At 37.0% G+C, this 21,092-nt stretch overlaps 1 protein-coding gene across 7 annotated transcripts in view; it reads left to right on the top strand.

Moving 5' to 3' along the window:
• The first annotated feature begins 5,029 nt into the window (after positions 1-5,029).
• The window catches only part of RRAGB (Ras related GTP binding B), a 58,580-nt gene continuing 42,517 nt past the window's right edge, over positions 5,030-21,092 (top strand). Inside the window, exons 1-6 of one of the 7 annotated variants that reach the window (XM_057538558.1) lie at positions 5,046-5,253; positions 5,396-5,478; positions 6,561-6,594; positions 9,305-9,404; positions 13,782-13,865; positions 15,797-15,863. In XM_057538558.1, the coding sequence (XP_057394541.1) occupies positions 6,583-6,594; positions 9,305-9,404; positions 13,782-13,865; positions 15,797-15,863 (263 nt within the window). In that variant the 5' untranslated portion in view covers positions 5,046-5,253; positions 5,396-5,478; positions 6,561-6,582. Of the gene's footprint in view, positions 5,736-6,560; positions 6,595-9,304; positions 9,405-13,781; positions 13,866-15,796; positions 15,864-21,092 lie in introns of all 7 variants that reach the window. The other 6 variants (XM_057538553.1, XM_057538554.1, XM_057538557.1 and 3 more) reach the window with 6 other exon arrangements.

The following is a 21,092-nucleotide window of genomic DNA, read 5'->3' as shown; positions in this document are numbered from 1 at the left end:
CGGCTACTTTCATTCTTCAAACCATTGCAAAAGAATATTTTTTGAACTGTCCTTTATTCCCCATCCAGGCACATACTAGAAAGAATTCTTGGGAGCATAGTTTAGCCTAGAGAAATTGACACACTGCAAAGTCATTATCGACCCTCAATTTGGGATGTGTCTCTCCTATCTGTCCTGCATCTATCAATCTCCCTTCAGCTTCTGTTCTGAAGAGGATATACAGCCTCTTACTACCAAGTATATTTTGCTTCTTCCAGAGTACCAGCGATAGCAGGAATGTCATGAATTTGAAGGATAACAAGTGGTCAGAGATGGTAGGGAGCATACTGTGCATAGTTCTCAGTAATAAACCAAACAGAAAATGTTTAACATTTCATTTTGAGTGGGATCTTATATCTTACCTCTCTAAATTTATTCCCTGCCATGCTTGTTGCTTACTGTCTTGCTGCCAAACTGAAAGCACTTGTCTGTTTTCCACCTGTGGGAGGCCTTTGCCCATTCTATTCCCCTGGCCTGGCATGCTAGCTACAGAATTTCACAGGACTTTCTCCATTGGTTCATTCAGGTCTGATCTATGATCACATCCATGTTGGTCTCTCTTTATGCTTTCATACTACTTCATTGTTATTTATTTCTAGAACTAATTACTACTTTAAATTTCATTATATGTTGGCTTACTGCATTATTTTCTGCTCTCCCTCTACAATTAAAGCTCCTTGAAAGTGGGAGATGTCTCTCTTTAGTTCAACATTGTATGTCTAGCAATCAGAACTTTACTTAGCACTGTCAGTAGAATGTGCTTCATTCTGAGGTTTAGCTTAAATGAATGAGTGATTGAAAGTTCTCAAACATTAATGGAAGAATTCCTAGGCATTTATATATCTTAATATGGAATAGATAACTTAAAATTTTTCAATGAATAATATTTCACTAATGCTAATAAGACAACCAAAGGCAGTTTTTTTAATATTAAAAAGATGTTTCACAGCTCATTATATTTTGAAAAAGTTTTTTGAATATAGAATGATTATTTACTTATTATTGGAAATTTTTAGTATCCTAAATAGTAACTCTGAGTTGGAAAAATTCAGAGACCCAAGTTGGATCATAGTTCCATCACTTCTCAACTATGTGACTGTGAGCAAAATTAGCCTCAGGCTTTATTGTCTTTCAAGTGGGGATAATATTGGACACATTCTAATGAGGATTACTTGCGGTCCACATACAGTAGATCCTCAATGAATGCTATCTACCTATTCATTTCTTATCAATTGTAATATAGAAAATCTTCTAGATTTTCATAAAGAAGTTACATATAATCTTATTTAATAATTAGTATTTAGAACAGGCTGCCTATAAAATACGGATAACAGCATCCTTTCATTGCATTGAATATTTAATTTTAAATGATATGCCTAGTTTTATTTTTTATTAAAACATTTTGCATGGCACAACCACGAGAATGGCTAAATTAAAAGAAATTTCAGAAAAAAAACAAGTGTCACTGCCAAATATCAAGAATATGAAGCTAACTAGATATTCACCCAGAGGCCATGTGTCCCATCTTGCTGTGATACTCTAGAGTGACACCTGTTGTTATGGTATAAGTAATAGCATCTCCTTTCATTCTCAAAAGTATATTGGTTTGGCTTGTGAATTTTATTGTTGCCTTAATTGAAATAAACAACATGAAGGTTGGGAAGAGAGACCTAACTATAGATATTTCAGAGATTAAAAAAAGATTAAAAGGATATTATGGACAATTGCATACCTGTGTATTAGAGAATTTAGATGAAATAGATATATTCATTTTAAAGCAATATGTTAAAATTGACAACTATATATATAAAACTTTATAAATGTAAGACCTATAACTATATATATAATGTATATTATATACACATATGTAATATATATAGTATATATATACAATTTGAATAGTTTTAAAAATCATTAGAGAAGTTGAATGTGTTAAACGTCTTCTGACAAAGAAAATACCTGAGATGGTAATATCCAAGAATAAATAATCCAATTTTAATATAATCCTCACAGAGAGAGAAAAAGAAATAATCTCTAAATCTTCATGAGGCAAACATAACTTTAATAATATTAGATAAGGATAATCTAAAACAACAAAAAAAGAGAAACTAAAAAAGCACCCTTACTTGAGAACATAGGTACAAAATCCTAAACAAAATATTGGCAAAGCAAATATAAATATTTTTCTTCATAAAAAATCCAAAGGGGTGATTTAATGGACATATATAACACATAACTCTCCCCAAATAGAAGAATACACATTGTTTTCAATAACAAATTGCTTATCTCCAGTCTAAGTCTTTCCTCTTAGATAAAATCTACAAATTAAACTCTTCATTAGAGTGATCTGATTGGATAAAACTGTAAGCCCATCAAATTCAAAATTTCCATAACTGCATTTATCAGACGATAATTAATAAATCTTTCTCACATCCTCTTTTTTCCTACATCAACCAGTTCACCAAGCAAGAACTCTTGAAGTCATCATAAAATACTTCTATCCCTAGGCCAGAGACTTCCAATTGGTTACTGAGTCCTGCCAGTTCTATTGTTGACATGGCTCCATATCCAGTGGTAATACCTCAGTAGGACCCTTGTTATTACCATGTAGACCAGCGTTCCCCAACCTTTTTGGCACCAGGCGTTGGGGACCCCTGATGTAGACCACTGCAGCCAACTGTGATGTCATCATCCTCTTACCCATTTTACCCAGTCTTGAAACTCCTGCAGATTTATCTCTTTAATATGTGAATCTGATCATTGCTGTCTACTTAAAACCTTTTTGTGTTTTTCTATCCCCTTCAGTATTAAAATCTAATGTCAACATAATATTTAGTGGGTTTCTGGCCCCTGACTTCTAGATATGTTACCATATTCCTATACACTATGCTCTACTAATACTAAATTACTTGTAACACCTAAAAAATAGCATATTAATTTGTTTCTTGCTTTTGCAAATGCTTCTTTTGCTTGTAATATTCTTTTTTTCTTTCTTAAATGGTTGATCCATATTTTCTTCAAAGAAGCCAATCACAGGAATCATCTACTTCGAGATTCTTCCCAACTATTTTTTACGTTTCTCATGAAACCTCCTTTCCCCCTTTTCCATTCCTACTGTACTTATCACACTATAGTTTAATTTTCTTTTTATTTATTTTTTCCTATCTAGACTGAAAGCTCCTTGAAAGAAGGGATCATGGCTTGATCTCTGTGTTCACAGTGCCTAGCATATGCACTCAATGAAGATTTGTTGAATAAGTGACAAATGAATATAAAGAAGTAGAATATGAAAGCATATGTACTAGTATACATATGTACAGTCAAAATTTTGAAAGTGATTCTTTCTGTTTTGACTAAATATGAGATAATTTTTCCTTTTAGTACCCTCCTTAGTTTGTATTTTGAGAAATAATGTGTACATATGCAGTTCTTAAGGTGGAAAAATCATTAATATAAAAATTCACTGTTGAATGAGTTAAAACAAACAAACAAACTCAGCAAAAGAGATCAGATTTGTTGTTACAGAGACCAGGTGAGGCGGGAAGTGGGGGGGAGGAGGAATTGGATGAAGGCTGTCAAAACGTACAAACTTCCAGTTATAAGACAAGTAAGTACTAAGGATGTAATGTACAACATGATAAATATAATTAACACTGCTGTCATACTTGAAAGTTGTTAAGAGAGTAAATTTTAAGAGTTCTCATCAAAAGAATTTTTTTTTCTATTTCTTTAATTTGGAATCTATATGAGATGAAGGATGTTCACTAAACTTATCGTGGTCATCATTTCATGCTGTATGTAAGTCAAATCATTATGCTGTACACCTTAAACTTATACAGTGCTGTGTGCCAATTACATCTAAATAAAACTGGAAGAAAAAAAAATAATAAAATGACTTCCTGGTTTGGGACTCAGGGTCTTTCACCACACAGGGAAAATTAGAATAGGAGCTGGTTTGGGGTCGGGTGGTAGAGAGGAGGAAGAAGCTTTAGCAAGTGATAGGGCTAAGGAATCATGGTCAGAATACAATGAATTTTTCTTGAGGCATATCAGTTGTGGTAAGAAAGGATCATATAGGAGGGTAAATGGGGACGTCTGGGGGCAAGACAGCACCCCATTTTTGTCCAGTTTCCCTTTCCTTCCTTCTTTCCTTCCTTCTCTCCCTCCAGTCCTTCTTTCCTTTCTTTTCAAGGAATATGTACATGTGGTTTAAATACATAAATATATGAATATATATATATCACATATATATGTGGTTTAAATATATATATATAAATATATATATATATATCACAAAAGGGAATAAGATGAAAAGCAACAGTCCCCTCACTTCCTATCTCCTGCCCCTCTCCAGAAGCAACCCCTTTAAACTACTTCAGCCGTTTTTTCTTGTAGTCTCTGTATCTAAATACAGTATGTATATGCCTACCAGTAGTCCTTCAATCATCAACTCTAGATTTTGTCTATTGACTTTTACTATGGTGTATGATAATTCATTTCCCTTTCAGTTTTAAAGTGGGGAGATAAGTCCTAAATTTCCTGATGAATCCCTGATTCCAGCAATAATTACTTTTATTGAGCACTACGTGAAAGACACAGTTGTAATCACTTTGGATGTATTAACTCATTTAATTACAAGCTCGGTTACAAGGACGGGGCTAATAACAAAAACAGGAAAACAAAGACTTAAAAAACAGGGAGAAAAAAAGACAATGCTAGGCCTTCCCCACTGAAAAACGTTAAGGGTGAATGAAATAGCAGTTAGAAAAAAAAAAAAAAAAAAGGCCAGCTTTGAGGCACTAAAATTGCAACTGGCTCCTTTAATTCCCCGCGGCAGGCGGGGCGTGGCGCCAGATGGCCTACAATGAATGCCCCTTCAAGCTGGCAGCGCCCTACCAAGCCTGTGGCTTTGTAAGAGCCCGGGCCACGTGACGGCGACAGGCGGCGCTCTGTCTTTCTCCGCGCAATCTCTATGGTATTCTTCTCAGCCCACCGCCCCTAGGGAAGCGGCAGTCACGTGACAAACTCCGGGTTTACGGCAGGTGTCCACGTGATCCTGGCCTGCAGTAGGGTGGCTGCGGTGAGGTACCTGTGCTCGTGAAGGGTGGGCGGTTAGGTCGTAGCCGCCGCAGCCTCCGGCGGACTCTCCCGAACGGCCAGGCTCGGGAAAAACGAGCCGACTGAGGCATTCATCGCTTAGTGCCTACGGCACGGGTCTGTTCTTTATGCCACCTCCGCCTTCCTCCTCCCCACCTCTTTGCGGGTGAAGTCCCCTTTGGGTTTCGAGACCTTGGGGCCTGAGGCCCAAACTCGAAACGAACCCCCCACCCATCCCTCTTTCCTTCTCATCCTCCAGCTCTTCCTTTGCATCACCGAATCACTTAGTCGTTGAGCAGGCCAGCTCGGCGGTGCCTTGAGGCCAAGTTCGAGGCGGTAAAGGTAACGGTGGGGAAAGCAGCCCCCCAGTGGACAAAGGTGGAGGCAAGACTAGAGCAGGCCTAAGGGCCGCAGGCAACGAGAATAGGCGGCTGAGGGGGTGAACAGGAAAAAAAAAAAAAAAGAGTACTGCGGATTTAGAAGGGACTGGAAAGGACTTGTTGCACGATGGAAGAATCTGACTCTGAGAAAAAGATGGAGAAAGAGAATCTGGGGACGAGAATGGATCCTCCCATAGGGGAACCGGAAGGATCGCTTGGGTGGGTGAAGGGTATTAAGTCAAACCTGGAAGGGAGGGGGCAGGGGGGACGTTCTAACTGAAGAGAGTATTGTGAATTAGAATACCCCACCTATGAAAAATTCTTTCGATTTACCAGTAAGGTTGCTTTTGGTGATTGGATAAACTAGCTAGAAGTCTGGTTGCTAACTGGGGAGAAACAATCCTTAGGACAGGCCTGATATCACTCTGGGGAGGGGGAAGTGTTCTAATTGAGGAGGCAGTTCTGAATTGCTTTGAATTGTCAATAAAGGAGATTTTACGTCATCATGTTGACGATAAGAAGACTAGGAAGAGGGTTGGCTTTTCCTGGACAGAGATCAGTGGCTCAAGAGTGCTTTCCGTGCCAGTTTATGCCTGAATTTGAGAATTTATATGCTTTGTGCCTGTGATGAGTGAAATATGACTTGGAAGGACAGCTGAAGGACTTAAGATTTTTAGAAATATGCTGACTTTGAAAAACAGGATATTCAAATATGACAATATTGTTTGATTTATTAAAGCATTTGTAAATATTGCTTTGGTAAATTTTTTAAGGTGATAAAAAATGGAATCTTGAATTTTAATGGCTCATTTATATTCCTAAATAAAAATTCCTAGGAGCTATTTCCTGAGCACATAATTAGGGGAGAGGGAGCATAAACCCAGTTTTATAATTTAGGAAAATGAGGGCCTCTACCTAACTGAGGTCCCCCACACAGCTGTACTCAGCTGTTGTGCTAAATGTGCTCTTTTGCACCTCTACGTTAATTCCAATTTCTAAGGCAACTGGATCATGGAAACTCTGTCTTTTGGTTTATATCTGCAGGTGGGTGCTACCAAATACAGCCATGAAGAAAAAGGTAAGACGTGTTAGGTACATCAAAAACATGAAGGTAAAGGTAAGAAGTTACTGTTCAGGAAGTATATTTGTGGTCATATATGCCATCTTTCCTTGACTGTTGTAGGAACCTTCTACATGCTCTCCCTGACTCTTGTCCCCTTCTTTGCTATCAGATTTAATTTTTCTAATATAGAAATCTAACTAAGTCATTCACATACTTAAGAACTTTTTGTAACTTCCTGAAGCCCATAGAATACAATCCAAAAGATTTCATCTCATAGAATGCCCTTTAAAAATCTATTCCTGACTAAACCATCAGCCATACCTTTGCACCCTATCATAGCCATGCAGAATCTGTTTTTCTCCAAGTTTACAAATTAATTTGCATTTTGTGCAAGCCATACACACACACTACACAGGCCTCTGCCTGCACATTTATGTTGAACCCAACTCAAATGTTATCACTATTAGGTTTCATGTGAGTTCTCCAAATGGAATTGAACACTCCTTCCCTTGTGCTCTTATGGTACCGTGCCCCACCTTGGGGTTTAAGAAGAATCGATAAGGGCACAGTTCTAGAGTAAGTTTCTGAATCTTTTGGGCTTTCAGTTTCTCCATTTATAAAATGGTGATAATAAGGTTACCTGTCTCATAGAATTATTATGAAGTTTTTAAACAAGCAAATGCAGGTAGAGCACTTAGATTAGTACTTAATACAGTTAGCCTTGATAAGTCTTTCATAAGCTATTAAAGTAAGATTTCTTAAACAACAAAAGCTCATAACAAAGAATGAAATATTGCCATTTGCAGCAATATGGATGGACCTAGAGAATATTATGCTTAGTCAAATAAGTCAGAGAAAGACAAATGCTATATGATATCACTTATATATGGAATCTAAAAAATAATACAAATGAATCTGTATACAAAATAGAAACAGACTCACAGACATAGAAAACAAACTAGTGGTTACAAAGGGGAGAGAGACAACTTAGAGGTATGAGAGTAACAGACACAAACTACTATACACAAAATACATAAGCAACAAAGATTTACTGTATAGCACAGGGAATTATACCCAGTATCTTGTAATAACCTATAATGGAATATAATCTGCAAAATGAATCACTGCTGTACATCTGAAACTAACACAATATTGTAAATCAACTATACTTCAATTAACAAAAAAAAAAAAGAAATACACTGTATTTAGCCTTAACTTTATCTAATAAGTCAGTTATATAACTTCAGTTTGCTAAGGGAATGTTCTTGATGAGCTGGTCTAAAGTTGCTATCAACAAGGATGCCTAAAAATACCAGAAATTTGTAAATGATAAAGAATAAAAGCAAAATGTTTTTCTAACAACTTTAGACTATCTCCTCAGTAACGTTTCCTTAGTGAGATAAAGTTATATAGCTAAATAGATTAAGCCTGAGGCAGTATACTTTTATTAATACTCCCTATATTTGTAATTAGAAATTTTTATAAAATATCTTGGAATTGAAGATAGAACATGTACCCTCTCATTTGAAAATCAAGGTAATTGGAATTATATTTCATAAATTTTGAGTTAGAAAAGACTCTTAAAAGTTACCTCACCCAATTTCCCCCCTAGTGCAAGAATCTACAGCATCTTTGGTAGGTGTTTTCTGTCTTTTTCAAATGCTGTCATTGACAAGAAGGTGTTTACCTTCACCCTTTCCACTGTTAAAAAATTGCTTGTTTTATATCTTTGTTTTGATAGCTTGCTCATTCTTTTGATGAACATATTTTGAGCATCTGTTATATGTTAGGCACTGAAGACTCAAAGGGGATTTTCCCTGCCATTCAGGTGCTCAGAGTCTTGTGAGAGACCAAAAAAAAAAAAAATTTTGGATAACTGCAATGCATTATGGTCTTAGCAGTGTCATAAGAGTGTCATGGGAGGACAGAGGTGAAATACATCTAAGCCAGCCTAGGGCATTGGGATCAGAGAAGTTCTTGAGATGATTACTGAACCAAGAAGAGTAAGTGGAGCTTAGCTGAAGTAAGAAAAGGGAGTGGAAAGTTACTGGCAGAGAGTTCAGCATGAAAAAAAGACCTGGAGCAATCAAAGGGACTACAAGCAGTTCAGTTCAGTATGGCTGGACTCGACAAGTTCCAGACTAGGAGGGTCAGAAGATGAAGGCAGAGGAGTAGATAAGCCAGATCAAGGAGGGTCTTATATGTAGTTTAAAGACTTGATCCTGTAGGTGATGGGATGCTCTTGAAAAGAAAAGAGTAATTAATGGAACAAAATCATGAAGGTAAGTAAAAGGGATGAAATTAAGGGCAGAGGTGATAAGGTTGATCCTGAGGAGGAGAAAGAACGTTCAGTTATACTGAAATACCCTGCCAGATAGTTCAGTGCATAAAACATTACATTATGAGAGTTCCTCTCAAGTTGATATTTTGCTAACATAGTACTGAATGCATGATAGTATATATTAATAGCATAATAAATTCACTGTGATTCTATCACCAAGAGAATGTGTGACTCATGACAGGTAAGTGGCTGGCCTCTGGAATTCTTGGTACCTCTGCATTCACCACTGGTCAGAGAACTAGTCAGTTACAAGTATCCACTCTAGGTTATTAGTACTGTCACTTCAGTGAAACATCAAGTTCAAGAGAGAAATAGATCCCTTTAGACTTGATTTGCTCTTGATCGCTGACTTCTTTCCTTTCTTTTTTCCCATTTTGTCCTTAGGTGCTGTTGATGGGTAAAAGTGGGTCTGGTAAGACCAGCATGAGGTCTATTATCTTTGCAAATTATATTGCAAGAGACACACGTCGCCTTGGTGCAACAAGTAAGATGTTTTATCTTATTGTAAAGTCAGGTGATCTTAATAATTCGCATAACACACTTGGTTGCAGTAACTTGGGGATGCAGAGCTTGACAGATTTGTTTTTGAGCATGTTTCCTTTTTTTTCATTCCTTCTCAGAAGGATGTGACCTAATTCTGGTTACTACTGCTTGCTCTCTTGGGGAGGTTCTTTCCTTTCTAGGTTGCTTACCAAATGGGATAACCTTGTCCAACTTCGTTTTTATCCTGCTCTTTCTCTACAAGCATAGGGGTCCTTTTGTTTGTTCATTTTTTAGGAGGGGGAGGGTGTTTGTTTTTAACAGTTATTATATAAACAGAAATTAATTTATAGGCATTAACAAGCATAACATTAAAATCTAAGATTTTATAAAGCAGTAGTCCTAGTCTTCATTAAAAGGTAAATTGTTGGGTTTGGGAGGCTATCAGAGGTAGGTTACCCAGATCTGTACTCTGCTACTTCTCTTCCTGGATACATATAGATGTTTTCTTTGGAGTTATAGCTTTGACTTGAGAAATGTTTCCTTGCCCTTTATGGTTTGAATGTTAAATCTGGTTTCTTAGTATAGGCTAGCTGGGCTGCCATGGCTATGTGGATCTATATTCAGTGGATCTATGCTCCTGGGAGACCCTTTCTGTCTTTAGGCTATAACGCCATTTCATTTTGTAGCACCTAAGGATTTCTGGGTTCTTCCTTGGTCCTTGGCCTCTAGGTGACGAAACCATTGCTCTACCTGGCTTTCAAATTTTCCTGATCTGGGTTGCTAGCATCTTGGACACTTTTAGGGACAAGCCACCCACTACTTCATAAGGTATCTCTGGTTTCAAGAACAAAAAACATTTTTAAAATACCCTATGTTCCAGAACCTAGGATACAAAAGAGAAGGAAACCTCATTTCTGTTCTTAACGTGCTCGGAGTGTAGAATAGACTGTCATAATTAGGGAAGCTTTAATGATTAGAAAGTTATTTCTTAGAGCCCTGAATCTATTTCCATTTATTTCTGTTAGCTGGTACCCTTTCTGTTCTCTTGAGCCTCTCCAAATATTTTAGTATGATTAATGTCTCAATCTATCCTAGCCATTCCTTGCCTCCCAAATCTTATCTTCCTTAAGTTAAATATCTCCAGTTCCTTCATCTATTCCTCATTTGGCATCATTTTGAAGCATTTTTAAGGACTCATTAGAATATGTCTATATTTTTTTAGTGATGAGACTTAAATGAAGATGTGGTCTAATCAGGGCAGAGTAGGACTGTTACATCTCTTGTTCTATAGGCATCACACTACTGTTAGCACAGTCTAGCCCTTACTCTCCTGTGGAGCAGCCTTCATCATACTGAGTCATACTAAAAAAAAAAATCCTTTTCACATATATTTTTATTAAAACAACATATCCTCCTTCTGATTCTTGTGAAGTTAATATTTTGAACCTAAGAATAAATGCTTATCTCTGTTAAATTATTCAGTTTTGATTGTTTTAGCCCATGAAAGGTTAACTTAAGTCCAGAACAAGTTACTATCTCACTGGGCCTCAGTTTCCTTATCCATAGAAAAGGGGTTGGATCCTATTTTCATTTTAGCTACTTATTCTCTCATCTGATATGTTAGCTATCCTTCCTAGCTTTGTGCAGTTTGTACACTTGATAAGCATCTCATCTAGTTTTCATCTAAGTCATTTATCAAAAATTTTGGTCAGGACAGGGTCCTATGGCCTGTTGTGCCTCAAGAGACTTCCTTCTAGAAAGTACCTGTCCAAACTTCTCCCTGTTTTGATTTGCTGTATTTTAATTTTTTTCTATTTTTCCAAGTTTAATATCTAGACCTAGTAATCACATGGTTTCAGTAGATCAGAGGAAGCTAATGTTTATTGTATGGTGTTTTATTTACTTTAGTTCTCATATTAACTTCATTTTAATAGGTGAAGAAAATATGACTTAGAAGTTAAGGTCACGCAACTCATAAGTGTTAGAGCTAGAATGTCAATCTATGCTCCTGCTTTATTCATTGTTCTACAGCCACAATTCCTGGCAGACTTCTTTCTGTTTATGTTTTAAATTCTGCACATTTCATTGATGTACTTTTTTCTAGTCCAATTAATATTTTTGTTTTTAGCTAATCAGCAGAGTTGATTGACTACCTAAGTCTGGTGAATAGTCTTAAAACCCAAATTTCAGAGCTAGTCAAGCTATTTAATAGTTTTGAAATAATCTAGCAGATTCGTTAAAAAGTTATGAACAGAATGTTGCAAATTATATGAACCCTGTACATGAAGCAGGCCATTTATTTTAACAAGTGTTTTTCTGGAGCTTCCTGTGGATGGGGCAGGGCTCTTGACCTTAAGAATATCTCAAGTGAGACCTGTATCGATAATACTTTGTTAGTAAGTACTGTATTTCTTAAAGGTGATAAAAGTATACTTCAAAATATTATGTTGGCCTGATGCTTTAGTGTGTCACTAGCTAGTTTGTCATTGCTGAAGAAAGGTCTTGGTTCTACTTGCTAAACTTATAGACTAATTAAAAATACATATAGTGTATTGATTTTTACTTACTATTCCTTTTTGTGAAGTTGCTGATTTTCTTTAAAAGTAGTGAAAGAGTACTTATTCTAAAGTATTATATCACCTTGAATGTTTTAGTGTTTCTCTAGTTTGTCATTGCTGAAAAAAGTCCAGGTTCATTTTGTTAAACTTAGAGTGTACTGTGTTTTGAAATTTGAAGTAAGGATACAGAATGGTGGTATTTATTTATCAGGGGGCTGTTAAAATGTGTTTGTTGGAATAGTAAACTTGTCAATAAAAATGTGATTATGAAGTATCTTAGTCTCAAACACTGTTGACGGCTCCAAGATTTCCTGCCTTCTCAAAATTCTCTGATCCCTTGGCTTTTATTTAATGCTTTATTACCCTGGTTTTATTCCTTTATCTTTAACCATCCCTTCCTTTTAAAAAAATGAATATTTTCTTCTTTCTGCCCCATAAGTGTATGTGATTTCCCAAAGCTCTGTTCTTGGTTCTTTTCAGTTGCTGTTATGATAGCAGGACAGAAAGATTAGGAGAGCCAGAGGGCCCTATAGGAGACCTGAGACTAAAGAGGGAGGCAGAAAGTGGGGGTTAGATCATAAAATGCCCTATAAGCCAAGTCAGGTAGTTTAAACTGAGGGTAGAGGGCAACCCTTAGAGAGTTTCAAACAGAAAAGTAATATGATCAGATTTCAGTATTTTTAATTTTCAATTTTAATTGGAAAAGTAATACTTGTGAAAAATTCAAACATTGCAGAAGTGTAGAAAGTCTACTCTGTCCCTCATTCTCAGGCCTACTTCCTAGGGACAACCACCATTAGTAATTTGAGGTTATCCTTTTGGCCTTATGTTTTCTGGGTATATACAGTCATACATAGACAGAGACATGTTATTTTTTTTTTCTTTTTAAAGAAGAATGAAATAAAATCTGCACTGTGGAGAGATCATTATACCTGTAATATAGAGGATAGACTGGAGGGAGGCAAGGGAAGAAACAGATTGACAGATTAGGGAACTGTTTTTAGTAGACCAGGTAAGAGATGATAGGGGCTTAACTTGGGTTAGGGTGGTAATAGTGGGTATGGTGAGAAGCAAATGGATTTGGGATATTTAAAAGGTAGAGTCAATATGACTTGCTGGTAGGTTTGGGGGGAATGGTGGGGGAAAGAGTGGACTCAAGGATGAAACTTAGTGTTTGGCTTAGGCAACTGGTTAAATTCACTGAGTTAAGGAGGACTGAAAGAGGAATAGATTTTGTGGGAATAATGGGCAGATGATGAGTTATATTTGGATACATTGAGTTTGGGATACTTGTGGTTTATGCAAGTAAAGATGTCCAGTATATGATTCAGAAAGGGAAGAGAGAAATCTGTATTATAGATACATGTTTATGGATTATCAGTATCCAAATGGTAAATAAGATGATATGAATTGATTAGCTTGCCTGGGGGAAAGAATACATAGAGAGAAGAGTAGGTGGCCAAAGATGGAATCCTGAAGAACTCCAGCATTTAAGGGACAGAAAGAAGAATAGGAGCCTGTGAAAGAGGACCTGCCAGAGAGGTTATAGGTATGCTCTCAGAGGCCAGGAGAAGAGAATTTTTTGAGAAGAGAGTAGTCAACAGTGTCATGCTGCAGAAAGTAAGACAAGGACTAAAAAGGTCCATTGGATTTGGTAATGGGGCCATTGGTCACTTGATGAGAACAATTTCTATGACATGGGAGTAGAAACCAGATTTCTATCCCATGTGCTCCATATCTAAACAGTCGCTGAATCCTGTCACTTCTTTTATTATTGTCTTTCCCTTTCTCAGTAGCACTTCTTTCCATTTTTTTTTTAGTACTAGACCGTTTACATAGTCTTCAAATTAATAGCAGTTTGAGCACCTACTCTCTCGTAGACTCTGTTGGAAATACAAAGACATGTAAGATATGATTCCTTTTCCAAGGAGGGGGAAGTAAAGGGGAGAAGGGAAGTAGTTTGAGCACCTACTACGTGCCAGGCACTTGATGTATGATAACTCCTGTAATCCTCACAGTAATATGAGGTCAATAGTATGCCTCCCACCTTTTTTTTAACAGAAGAGGAAACTAATACTCAGAGGTTAAGTGACTTACCCAAGGTCACACAGAGAGGTAGAGCTGGTATTTGAACTAAGAACTGTTTGACTCCAATGCCCATGTTTTTTTTAAGTAATGCTTTGCTGCTTATGATCTAGTTAATGAGAAGACAAAATTGCACAAAAGTTAGATAGCAGTCAATTTAAGCAACAGCTTCAAGGTAGTCATAGAAGAAACACCACTGTGTGATGTTTAACTGTTACATAAATTGTGAAGATGATAATTGCTGGACTTTGAGAAATTTCCAGGATAAGAATTTTCATTATTGTTCCTTGTGATTTTTAGTGCCTGGCAGAGAGTAGATGCTTAATAAATGTTTAAATGAATTCAGAGGGAGTGATGATGATAAGTGGGGGTGGCCAGGTAGGGATTTTAGAGGAGGTGGGATTTAAGCTGGGTCGTAGAAGATGAATCTAACTTTGGAAGAAAGGTGGGGAGGACTTTCTAGGCAGATGGACAGAGTAGGCAAAGTAAAGGGTGGGGAGGGAATTGTAAGGCAGAGGTCGCAAACAGGCAGCCTGTATGCTGGATAAGGCCTGTAGATGTGTTTTGTTTGGCCTGTGTAATGTTTTAGAAAAATTGGAATTAGTTATCAATATGTAAAATTTCCATAAAAAATCTGGATTTTCTACTACTATTGAAAAATTTAAAGATCTGGTAATCCTGAGCCCGCGTTCCTGCATGGCAAATGAGCTAGAGCTGTGTAACTGCTACCCACTCCATTGTCCCCTTGGGTGGATATTTACTCTCCATACATGATCAACTTCACTCTTGTACGTTTACCGGCCTGGCTCCTATTAGCAAGTTTGCGACCCCTGATGTAAGGTATGTTGGAGGTTGGGGTGGTAGAGGGGTTTAGGAGGACTATGAATAAACCAAATTGGACTGGAGCAAAAGGCTTCATTAATGGGAATCATTGGGGAACATAAAGGTAGATTGGAAGCCAAATTCTGAAGGACCTTGAATGCCCCCCGTGTAGGTATGGAGGAGCCACTGAAAGTTTTTTGAATGGGGAGTGACATGTTCAAAGTAGTGTTAAGAAGATGAATCTGGCAGTAGCCTATAGGATGAAGTAAAGTGAGTAAGGCTTCCTGGTGGGAGGTAATTATGGAGCTACTGTAGTTGTATAGGCTTGAGAAGGTAAGGGCCTTCCTTAATGTTAGTAGCAGGTTGTAAAACAAAGAGTGGAATTGAGAGAGATTACAAAGGAATAGCAATGACTTGAATGTGGACAGAGGAGTCAAAAATGACCCCTTCAAAATGGGAAAATGGTAGGGTCATTAACCAAAATAAGGAAATCAATAGAGGGAGCGAGTTTGGTTATGTTTTATGTTTGTTTTGTATTTGGCTTTTGTTGTCTTTTTTTAATTTTTAAAGTTTAAAATTTTTTGTGGAGGGTGTTGATGGGTCAGAAAAGAGCTATTAAATGGTATATGTCTCTGTCTTACATGTTGAAATTTTAACAGTATTATAATTGGAGATTGTTTCTGCTCTAAGCACTAAAACAACTAAAAAGTAAAACGACTTATGTGAGAGCCAGTTCTGTAGCTCAGGGTAGTTTAGGTGCCCGCCTTGCCACTAAACCACACTACTAAGCTGAAAATCACCTTCTTGTTGTAGCTTTGAGCATTTCACTCCACTTTGGTCCTTCTAAATTCCATGGGTTAGCACGTTGCTTATTTTGAATTTCATCTCACATGCTACAATTACTAGATTTGTCATGTTTGTCTTCCAGTTGATGTAGAACATTCTCATGTTCGATTTCTGGGAAACCTGGTATTGAACCTGTGGGACTGTGGTGGGTAAGTACCATCTGCTTAATTCTTCATGAGGCCAATGTCAATAATCATGGCATCTAGTATAATCAGCACAGAGAATACATTAAAGTAACTATCATTTGTAATAGCTACATTAGTTAGAAATTACTTCAGAATTGGCACTTGATTAAATAAAGATCTCTGACTTTCATGTCATTGTGAAAATGCCCTCTGTATGTGACATGTTTAAGCAGCACTAACACAAGCCGTATCTAGGTATCTGTAGTATGGGATCAAACATTCTTCTCTTTTTCTGATGAAGAAATTAGGTTTCTATCTCAGGTGGCCTAACACCAGTCCTGAGCTCTTAACCATCACACCATACCGCCTCATTCTTTGTTATTTCAATAATTATCTCCAGGCAGTCTAAGCACTGTTGATTGGACCTCAGTTCTCCAGCTGAGTTTCCCACTGTTGGAGGAATAGGAGACAGTTTTTCCTCTCATGTCCAAGACACTTCCAGAATATCCTATCATAAATACACATTCACTGTGCATATGGTGCTCCCTTGCATCTCTGTACTGAAGCAACATGTAGCAACATGTAGTGCACAGTGGTTAGGAGCCTAAGTTATGGAGTTAGATTGGGGTTTGTATCTCAGCTCTGTTAGCTGTGTTATCTTGGATAGATCATTTAAACTCTCTGAGCTACAGTTTCTTTATCTGTACAATAGGATTCATGATTGTACCAACTCGTATGGTTGTTTTGATGATTAAGATTATATATATGTATATATATGTGTGTGCATATATATTATATATACATAATATATATATATATCTCTCAAGAGTACCTACAAAATAAATAAATGTTATAATTAGCTCAGTGTCTCCCAGCTCCTAGTATAGAGCCAGCCATGGAGTAGGTACTCAATGAATATTTGTTGAAAGAGTAACAAATAAGAAAATGACTTCCTTATTACTAGCAGATGGATAACACCCTAGTAGCTTTCTCCATGTAAATCCTTCCTCAGTATCATTGCTTCCAATTCTGTAATCTGTGTCAAGAGATTAGTTCAAGTCCTTTGCTTTTAGGCACTAACATGTTATTGTCATTTTTACAGATAAGGCACAGCTACTTAATAGCAAAGTGTAGGACTAGAAGCTAGGTTCGTGATTCTTTTTTAAAGAAACTGCTGTTTATTGAGAGCATGCTGTATGCCAGGTTTCATGCTAGATTCTTTCCTGTAGGAAAGAAAATCTATAGATTTTCAGGATAGCCTCCAGAAATGTAGAAAATTAAATTCACCAGAAACCCCCACCCCAGTTCACTGATTATTCTTGTTTCCTAGAAATCTATTAAACATTCATTCAGCAAACATCTATTGGTCACCTACCATGTACCACACAGTGAGCAAAGCATTGAAAGTTACACCATAGTAGATTAACATACACAGTATTTGGTGGCTATGACAAAAACCTTCAAAGTAAATATAATCTTTTTTCTTTCCTTTATTTAGTTGTTTTATTTTTGTCTATTTTTTAAGATTTAATTTTTGTTGAGGTAACATTGGTTTAAACATAAGTTTCATGTGTACAACATTATATTTCTACTTCTGTATACCCTACAGCATGCTCACAACCAAAAATTTAGTTTCTATCCATCCATCAGCATACAGTTGACCCCTTTACCCTTTCTGCCCTCCCCGCTGCCCCTTTCCCTCTGGTAACCACTACTCTGTTCTCTGTATATATGGGCTTGTTTTTGTTTTATTTGGTTTATTTATTGTTTGTTTGTTTTTTATATGATGGGTGAGATCGTATGGTATTTGTCTTTGTCCATCTGACTTATTTCACTTAGCATAATACCCTCAAGATCCATCCGTGTTGTTGCAAATGGCAAGTTTTCATTTTTTTTATGGCTGAGTAGTAGTACATTGTATATAGATACCACATCTTTTTTTTTTTTTCCTACTACTTTACTTCTTTAGAGCAGTTTTGGATTCACAGCAAAATTGAACAAAAAGTATAGATATTTCCCATTATCCCCTGTCTCCACACGTGCATAGCCTCCCCCATTATTAACATTCCCCATCAGAGTGATACATTTGTTACAAGTGATGGACCTACATTGACACATCATTATCACCCAAAGTCCATAGTTTACATTAGGGTTCATTCTTTGTATTGCACATTCTATGTGTTTGGACAAATATATAATGACATGAATCCACCATCATAGTATCATAGAGTAGTTTCACTGCCCTAAAAATCATATGTGCTCTGCCTATTCATCCCTCCCTCCACCCTAACTCCTGGCAACCATTAACCTTCTTACCATCTCCATAGTTTTAACTTTTTCAGAATGTCATAAAGTTGGAATCACACAGTGTGTAGCCTTTTCATATTGGCTTCTTTTTTTTCCCCTGTTTTTTCTTTTTGACTGCACCATGCAGCATGTGGGATCTTGGCTGTCTGACCAGGGATCGAACCCGTGCCCCCTGCATTGGAAGCACGGAGGCTTAAACACTGGACCACCAGGGAAATCCCCATATTGGCTTCTTTCACTTACTAATGTACATTTTTTTAACATGTTTATTGGAGTATAATTGCTTTACAATGGTGTGTCAGTTTCTGCTTTATATATAACACAGTGAATCAGTTATACATATACATATGTCCCCATATCTCTTGCCTCTTGAATCCCTCCCTCCCACCCTCCCTATCCCACCCCTCTAGGTGGTCACAGAGACCGAGCTGATCTCCCTGTGCTATGCGGCTGCTTCCCACTAGCTATCTATTTTACGTTTGGTAGTGTATATATATCCATGCCACTCTCACTTTGTCCCAGCTTACCCTTTCCTCTCCCCGTGTCCTCAAGTCCATTCTCTAGTAGGTCTGCGTCTTTATTCCTGTCTTGCCCCTAGGTTCTTCATGACGATTTTTTTCTTCTTAGATTCCATATATATTTGTTAGCATACAGTATTTGTTTTTCTCTTTCTGAATACTTCACTCTGTATGACAGAATCCAGGTCCATCCACCTCACTACAAATAATTTCGTTTCTTTTTATGGCTGAGTAATATTCCATTGTATATATGTGCCACATCTTCTTTATCCATTCATCTGTCGATGGACGCTTAGGTTGCTTCCATGTCCTGGCTATTGTAAATAGAGCTTCAGTGAACATTTTGGTACATGACTCTTTTGAATTATGGTTTTCTCAGGGTATATGCCCAGTAGTGGGATTGCTGGGTCGTATGGTAGTTCTATTTTTAGTTTTTTAAGTAACCTTCATACTGTTCTCCAAAATGGCTGTACCAATTTACACTCGCACCAACAGTGCAAGAGGGTTCCCTTTTCTCCACACCCTCTCCAGCATTTATTGTTTCTAGATTTTTTGATGATGTCCATTCTGACTGGTGTAAGATGATATCTCATTGTAGTTTTGATTTGCATTTCTCTAATGATTAATGATGTTGAGCATTCTTTCATGTGTTTGTTGGCAATCTGTATATCTTCTTTGGAGAAATGTCTATTTAGGTCTTCTGTCCATTTTTGGATTGGGTTGTTTAATTTTTGATATTGAGGTGTATGAGCTGCTTGTAAATTTTGGAGATTAATCCTTTGTCAGTTGCTTCATTTGCAAATATTTTCTCCCATTCTGAGGGTTGTCTTTTCGTCTTGTTTATGGTTTCCGTTGCTGTGCAAAAGCTTTTAAGTTTCATTAGGTCCCATTTCTTTATTTTTGTTTTTATTTCCATTTCTCTAGGAGGTGGGTCAAAAGCATCTTGATGTGATTTATGTCAAAGAGTGTTCTTCCTGTGTTTTCCTCTAAGAGTTTGATAGTGTGTGGCCTTACATTTAGGTCTTTAATCCATTTTGAGTTTATTTTTGTGTATGGTGTTAGGGAGTGTTCTAATTTCATACTTTTACATGTACCTGTCCAATTTTCCCAGCACCACTTATTGAAGAGGCTGTCTTTTCTCCATTGTATATTCTTGCCTCCTTTATCAAAGATAAGGTGACCATATGTGCGTGGGTTTATCTGTGGGCTTTCTATCCTGTTCCATTGATCTATATTTCTGTTTTTGTGCCAGTACCATACTGTTTTGATTACCGTAGCTTTGTAGTATAGTCTGAAGTCTGGGAGCCTGATTCCTCCAGCTCTGTTTTTCTTTCCCAAGATTGCTTTGGCTATTCGGGGTCTTTTGTGTTTCCATATAAATTGTGAAATTCTTTGTTGTAGTTCTGTGAAAACTGCCACTAGTAGTTTGATACGGATTGCATGGAATCTGTAGATTGCTTTGGGTAGTATAGTCATTTTCACAATGTTGATTCTTCCAATCCAAGAACATGGTATATCTCTCCATCTATTTGTATCATCTTTAATTTCTTTCATCAGTGTCTTATAATTTTCTGCATACCGGACTTTTGCCTCCTTAGGTAGTTTTATTCCTAGATAATTTTTGTTGCAATGGTAAGTGGGAGTGTTTCTTAATTTCACTTTCATATTTTTCATCATTAGTGTATAGGAATGCAAGAGATTTCTGTGCATTAATTTTGTATCCTGCTACTTTACCAAATTCATTGATTAGCTCTAGTAGTTTTCTGGTAGAAGTTTTAGGATTCTCTATGTATAGTATCATGTCATCTGCAAACAGTGACAGCTTTACTTCTTCTTTTCCAATTTGGATTCCTTTTATTTCTTTTTCTTCTCTGATTGCTGTGGCTAAAACTTCCAAAACTATGTTGAATAATAGTGGTGAGAGTGGGCAACCTTGTCTTGTTCCTGATCTTAGTGGAAATGGTTTCAGTTTTTCACCATTGAGGACGATGCTGGCTGTGGGTTTGTCATATATGGCCTTTATTATGTTGAGGAAAGTTCCCTCTATGCCTACTTTCTGGATGGTTTTTATCATAAATGGGTGTTGAATTTTGTCGAAAGCTTTCTCTGCCTCTATTGAGATGATCATATGGTTTTTCTCCTTCAATTTGTTAATATGGTGTATCACATTTATTGATTTGCATATACTGAAGAATCCTTGCATTCCTGGGATAAACCCCACTTGATCATGGTGTATGATCCTTTTATTGTGCTTTTGGATTCTGTTTGCCAGTATTTTGTTGCGAATTTTTGCATCTATGTTAATCAGTGATATTGGCCTGTAGTATTCCTTTTTTGTGACATCTTTGTCTGGTTTTGGTATCAGGGTGATGGTGGCCTCGTAGAATGAGTTTGGGAATGTTCCTCCATCTGTGGTATTTTGGAAGAG

Source organism: Balaenoptera acutorostrata, chromosome X (assembly GCF_949987535.1).
Source record: "Balaenoptera acutorostrata chromosome X, mBalAcu1.1, whole genome shotgun sequence".
NCBI classification, from domain to species: domain Eukaryota; kingdom Metazoa; phylum Chordata; class Mammalia; order Artiodactyla; family Balaenopteridae; genus Balaenoptera; species Balaenoptera acutorostrata.
Note: the sequence above shows the minus strand (reverse complement) of the source record. Positions and strands in the feature narration are given on the sequence as shown.